We start from the raw sequence: 6,000 nt of genomic DNA, 5'->3' as shown, positions 1-6,000 counted from the left end.
CAGTGCAGAGGGAGGCTATTCAGCCCATCTACTCTGCACCGACCCTTCGAAAGAGCACTCTACCCATGTGCACTCCCCCGTTCACCCCATCCAAGCCCCATAACCCCATAATCTAACCTGCACACGCCTCAACACTAAGAGGCGATTTAGCATGGCCAATCCATCTAACCTGCACATCTTTGGACTGTGGGGGGGAAACCGGAGCACCCGGAGGAAACCCATGCAGACACGGGGAGAACATACAAATTCCACACAGTCACCCAAGGCCGTAAATGAACCCGGGTCCCTGACGCCGCGAGGCAGCAGTGCTAACCACTGCATCATTACTGATGTCTGCTGCTACTGGGTTCAAAGTCCACCCCAGGGCCAAGCAAAGAGACATCCTGCTAGGGTAAAACAAACAAACAAACAAGCACCTTTAAAACCAACTCCTTTGAAAAAAAGAGCAAATAAAAATAATTTTCCCCCATTCCAGGCTTTGAGCCAGTCTGGATTTTGGTTGACCGGTGTATCAATTTTCCCCACTTACTTCCGAGTCTCCCGATGCGACAATGTCACCATCAGCAAATCGGAACTCAAACCGTGATCCCATCTCTTCCCCAAGCCTTGAACAAGGGTGAGGAACTTCACCGACAACCTCCCAGTCTGAAGGAATCAAGACAACAGAGACTTTGACAACAGATATCCCCAGAGCCAGTGGAATCAAATCTCTTAGGACTATTAGTCTTTCTGATAGAAATACTCTCGCAGCCTGGCCAAGAACTGGAAAAACATTTCCATGGAGGAGTCATGGAATGCATGAAGCCGACTTGGCAATTGCAGACCTTCCTGGGTGGATTACAAACACTCTCACTACCATCTACTAGGCCCACTTCATTTCATTTAGAAACCTTCTTTGGTTTATTTAATTTAAAATTCTTTGAAAATGTTTTGAAATACTATATCACACTTGTCTCAAACCTTGGCTAGACCACACTCGGGAGTACTGTGCACAGTTCTGGTCTCCATATCAGAGAACAGATATAGGAGGCACTGGAGATGGCTGGTAAGGGTAGATAAGCAATTGAAGGAGAAAGAATTAGAAGGATTACTTAGAGAGCAAGATAGGAGGTTCACGAGGAGCAGACCAGATGGGCCAAATGGCCTCTCCTGTAAATTCAACGTAAATGTAATTCACTCAAAAGGGAGGTGCTTCTTTTGCTGGTTTTATAATTACAAGTGACATATTGTGCCTCTGATCAGTCACTACGCCTGCTGGGGTAACGTTCAACACAAGACACGCATGAAGGAACACCAGGAAAAGCCAAAGAACAGGTTCGGTCAGATAGTAGCGAGCGGCTAGGAGGCAGGGAAATGAAGCACATTCACGGACAGTCCATCTAATGTGGCTTCACTCCCTGCCCGAATGGAAGTCAAAACCACACTGCACAGACACGAGCAAAACAATCACCAATTCGGAAAACAATTCATTTATACAGATAGGGCAGAGAACTGGCAACATGCACATACAAATACCATTCCAAAATGGGCCGTGAACATTTCACATTAATCACGGCATCAATGCCAGGGCTGTAGTAATGGCAGAAGATGCAGTTATAGGTTTCCTCCTTGGGTTATGCGGTAGTAATGAAGAAAATGGATGGTTTCATTCAGCAACATCTATCCACACAATTGAGCCACTGATTACCAATAACCTGTAACGACGCTAAGAAAGACGTGGTGCTGTCATCGCTATCCTGACACGCTCAGCGGTTAATCTTTTAAGATGGAGACTTAAGTAAGTCTCCATCTTACTTCCAAACGGAAAAGAAAATCCAAACTTGGGGCCACTTCTTTTTAAATTATTCTTTAGTCCTACGTAAGAGACTCAAATTCCCAGTTTCCCCAATTTGGAAACCTCCCTCCCAACTATGGCAGGCAAAGGGGCCCCAGCCAGCAATGGCCAGTGCCGACGTGCGCCATTTTATTCAGCAATTTCCATTTCCAAGTGTCAACGACAGCTGCCTTAAGTCCTGGATGAGTGAGTGTTGAAAGCAATACCTCAGCTGGATGGGCAAGTGCTCCTCTACCATCCATAGAAATGTTTGGCCAAGTTCTTAATTTAAAGAAAAAAAAATGATATACTTTGACAATCCCAAATCTCAAATACATTTGTGAAGCCTAATTTCACTCCCTTCCCCAAATCCATTCTTAGCGGATCCTCCCTCTGTGGTTGGCGATAGAAGAACAGTAAGACGGCAGACGCCAGGGCTCCTAGCATGGACAGCTGTTCTGCTGTGCCGGAGGGTTTTCGGCAAGGGAGGACTTCTTGTTGTTGCCGATGAGCGTGGGGTCCGCATCAAGGCTCTCCGACATCTTCACGCAGATGATATCGACTAGGCGTTCCAAAACCTGTTTCACGTTAATATTTTCTTTTGCACTCGCTTCAAAAAACTCAAAGCCTGCAGAATAGGACAACAAGAGGAATACAGTAGTGAGCACCAATTTATAAAGCCTTATTTCACCCTCAGCAACTTAACTGGATGTCCCTCTAATTGTGAAAAAAACGTGCTAATGCTGGTCTGGGTAACATCCCATTGCAGAACCTTTAAACTCGAGCTTATCCAAGTGTCTGTACCTGGATCTTCAGGGTCACCCTCACACTGCCTGGCCCAGCCTGGAATTAACATGTCTTCATTTTCAAATCTATCTCCAGGTCTGGAACTTTCCCCAGCCCAACAACCCTCCGAGACCTCTGTCCTTCTCCAATTTCAGCCTCCAGTGCATCTTCAATTCTTTAACCAATCAGGGCGGCACGGTGGCGAAGTGGTTAGCACTGCTGCCTCACGGCGCCGAACACCCGGTTCGATCCCGGCACCGGGTCACTGTCCGTGTGGAGTTTAAACATTCTCCCCGTGGTTGCGTGGGTCTCAGCCCCACAACCCAAAGATGTGCAGGGTAGGTGGATTGGCCACGCTAAAAAAAATTTTTAAAGAACAAAAATCCTTTAACCAATCAACTGATAATAAATGGCCGTGCCCTCAGCTGCCGAGTCCCAAAATCTGGAATTCCTTCTCCCAAACCCATCTCGCCCTCTCTCATTCTCCTGAACCCTGATTCAAGTCTTTGGTCACCTGTCCTCATTATCTCCTCAGATGGCCGGGTGTCAAGTTCTGAAAAACTCCTTTGGATGCAAAGGCACTAATTCAGATCCTGGACAAGAAACCAACATTTGTTAGGATACCGGACAAGAATCCCAAACACTTTGCTTTTATTTATAAAACTGTGTGGAATGGATTCTTCACCCCAGGATTGATTCCACTGACCAATAGGCATCTTTCATATTAAAACTAACTCAACACAGGATTAAACACAGTAACATCACAGAAAATAGCTCTTCAATCAAAAGTTAAACAATTCTTAAAATAAAAGGAAACCTTTTTTGCTCTTTTTTTAAATAAATTTAGAATATCCAATTCATTTTTTCCAATTAAGGGGCAATTTAGCGTGGCCAATCCACCTACCCTGCACATCTTTGGGTTGTGGGGGTGAAACCCACGCAGACACGGGGAGAATGTGCAAACTCCTCACAGACAGTGACCCAGGGCCAGGATTCGAACCCGGGTCCTCAGCGCCGTAGGCAGCAATGCTAACCACTGTGCCACCATGCCGCCCTCCTTTTTTGCTCTTAACGTATGCCTTCTCCATGTCCAATTAAGCAAAGCCCATCACAGGTGAAAAACAACTTGTAAATAAAGTTCGCAAACACTTGCTGTACACTTGAACATAGATTTCTTGGAAAGACTGCTTGAAGATACAGATCGAACTCCATTACAGGAGCCACCTGCAGATCCTACCGTCTAGGTCAGACTACTGCTTAACCTGACAGCCCTTAACAAAAGCTGCTGCTCAGCTGAAAGCTCCGAGCAGACTGAAAGCTGACCGGCCTGCTACAGACCTGGCTCCTCCCATTGATTACACAATTTGTATCCCACTCACATTCCCTGATCTGCTTAACCAAGTCTAAACACAATGGGCGGGATTCTCCCGTACCCGGCAGGGCGGGGGGGTCCCGGCGGGACGGAGTGGCGTGAACCACTCTGGCGTCGGCCCGCCCCAAAGGTGCGGAATCCTCCGCACCTTCAGGGGCTAGGCTGGCGCTGGAGTGGTTTGCGCCCCGCCGGCAGGCGTGGAAGGCCTTTGGCGCCATGCCAGCCGGGGCCAAAGGGACTCCGCCAGCTGGCTAGAGTCCGTGCATGCGTGGGGGGGAGGGGGGGGTAGGGTTCACTTACACGTCGGCCATTGCGGTGGCTGACACGGCCGACATGTAGGAAAAGAGTGCCCCAACAGACAGGCCCGCCGGCAGATCGGTGGGCCCCGATCGCGGGCCAGGCCACCGTGGGGGCACGTCCCGGGGCCAGATCGCCCCATGACCCCGGAGCCTGCCCACGCTGCCAGGTCCCGCCGGTAAGGGACCCTTAGTCTGATCCACGCCGGAATAACCGGCAAAAAACCAACAGGACTTCAGCCCATCGCGGGCCGGAGAATTCGGGCAGCCCCGGGGCCCATTGAGTCGCACCGGTCCCCGCCATTCTCCGAGGCAGGCGGCGCGATTCACGCCTCACCAACTTTTGGGGGGGCCGGAGAATTCGGAGGACGGCGGGGACGAGATTCACACCGACCCCCGGCGATTCGCCGACCCAGCGGTGGTGGGTGGGGATGGGGGGGGGGGGGGGGGGGGGGGGGGGTCGGAGAATCCCACCCCATGTCTGAAATTATCCACTCACAAGGAAATCTCCAACAATCATAACAAAATCCCAATGGGCCTTAGATAGGTAAACTACTACATGGTTGGAATAAATGATAATCTCACTTTTAGGACTTAAAGCGAACATGAGAGAATGGCAATGAAATCCGATCTCCCCCCCCCCCCCCCCCCCCCCTCCCAACCCCAATAGTTTGATACTGGGAATGAGAGTTATGCTTTAGACAATCACCGGGTCACAACAGTTTATATTACAGGGGTAAAAGGGCACTGGTTGCTCGGCAAGTTGGCGCTCATTCGCAGAGGTGATGGAGCATCCAAGATTTTAAAAAAAAATTTTTTTTTAATTTAGTGTACCCAATTATTTTTCCCAATTAAGGGACAATTTAGCGTGGCCAATTCACCTACCCTGCACATCTTTGGGTTGTGGGGGCGAAACCCACGCAGACACGGGGAGAATGTGCAAACTCCACACGGACAGTGACCCAGGGCCGGGATTCGAACCCGGGTCCTCAGCGCCGGAGCATCCAAGATTTAATGGTGCAGTGAGCAGCACAGTGGCACAACTTTATTCCAGTATTAGTGTAAGCCTGTTTGTGACAATAAAGATTATTATTTTAAAATTCCTGTGCTTGTCCTGATGAGTACAAGATGAAAAACTTTGACAGCATGTCTCTCTTCCCAGCAATGTTCATGTTCTGTACCGCCAAGTTACTAAAGGTTTGTATAATTCAGGTTAACTCAATTAAAGATCATGACTATGTTCCAGTGCTCCACACTCAGGTTGGAGTTTGACTACATTCCTAACACACCCGGCACTCAAAGAACAACAGCTGACAATGTCATACTGTGGGTGGGAAAGAGTGACGCTCTGCCAACTCTAGCCGACAGGATTATTGTTCGCCTCATGCACGTGGCAAATGACACAATCTGTATTCTTGTGTACCTAATTCGTCAGCCAACCGCCTTCCATCTTCTGTGGGGACCACACGGTCATCTTCCAGGTCAGATTTATTGCCGACTAGGATCACCTGAGCGTTGTCCCAGGAGTAGGTTTTGATCTGTGTAGCCCTGTTGGGATAAAAGACACCAACAGGAACGAAAGCTCCGCTGTTAAAGCGACTGTGATAGCGCCGTCCCCGGGTTCGTGTTAGACAGGATCGGATTCAATCATAGAACCTTACAGGAGGGGATTGCCTGCCCCGTCAATGACGGTGCTCCTTGAAAGAGCTGTCCAATTTAGCCCCACATCCCAA

At 49.0% G+C, this 6,000-nt stretch overlaps 1 protein-coding gene across 5 annotated transcripts in view; it reads right to left on the bottom strand.

The window, feature by feature from the left end:
- Positions 1-1,453: 1,453 nt before the first annotated feature.
- Positions 1,454-6,000, bottom strand: part of rab3da (RAB3D, member RAS oncogene family, a) — a 66,546-nt gene continuing 61,999 nt past the window's right edge. For all 5 annotated transcript variants that reach the window (XM_038784868.1, XM_038784869.1, XM_038784871.1 and 2 more), the window contains exons 4-5: positions 5,691-5,815; positions 1,454-2,441 (exon numbers count right to left, since the gene is read on the bottom strand). In XM_038784868.1, the coding sequence (XP_038640796.1) occupies positions 2,254-2,441; positions 5,691-5,815 (313 nt within the window). In that variant the 3' untranslated portion in view covers positions 1,454-2,253. The remainder of the gene's footprint in view (positions 2,442-5,690; positions 5,816-6,000) is intronic.

The sequence above is a fragment of the Scyliorhinus canicula genome, chromosome 25 (genome assembly GCF_902713615.1).
Source record: "Scyliorhinus canicula chromosome 25, sScyCan1.1, whole genome shotgun sequence".
NCBI lineage: Eukaryota > Metazoa > Chordata > Chondrichthyes > Carcharhiniformes > Scyliorhinidae > Scyliorhinus > Scyliorhinus canicula.
Note: the sequence above shows the minus strand (reverse complement) of the source record. Positions and strands in the feature narration are given on the sequence as shown.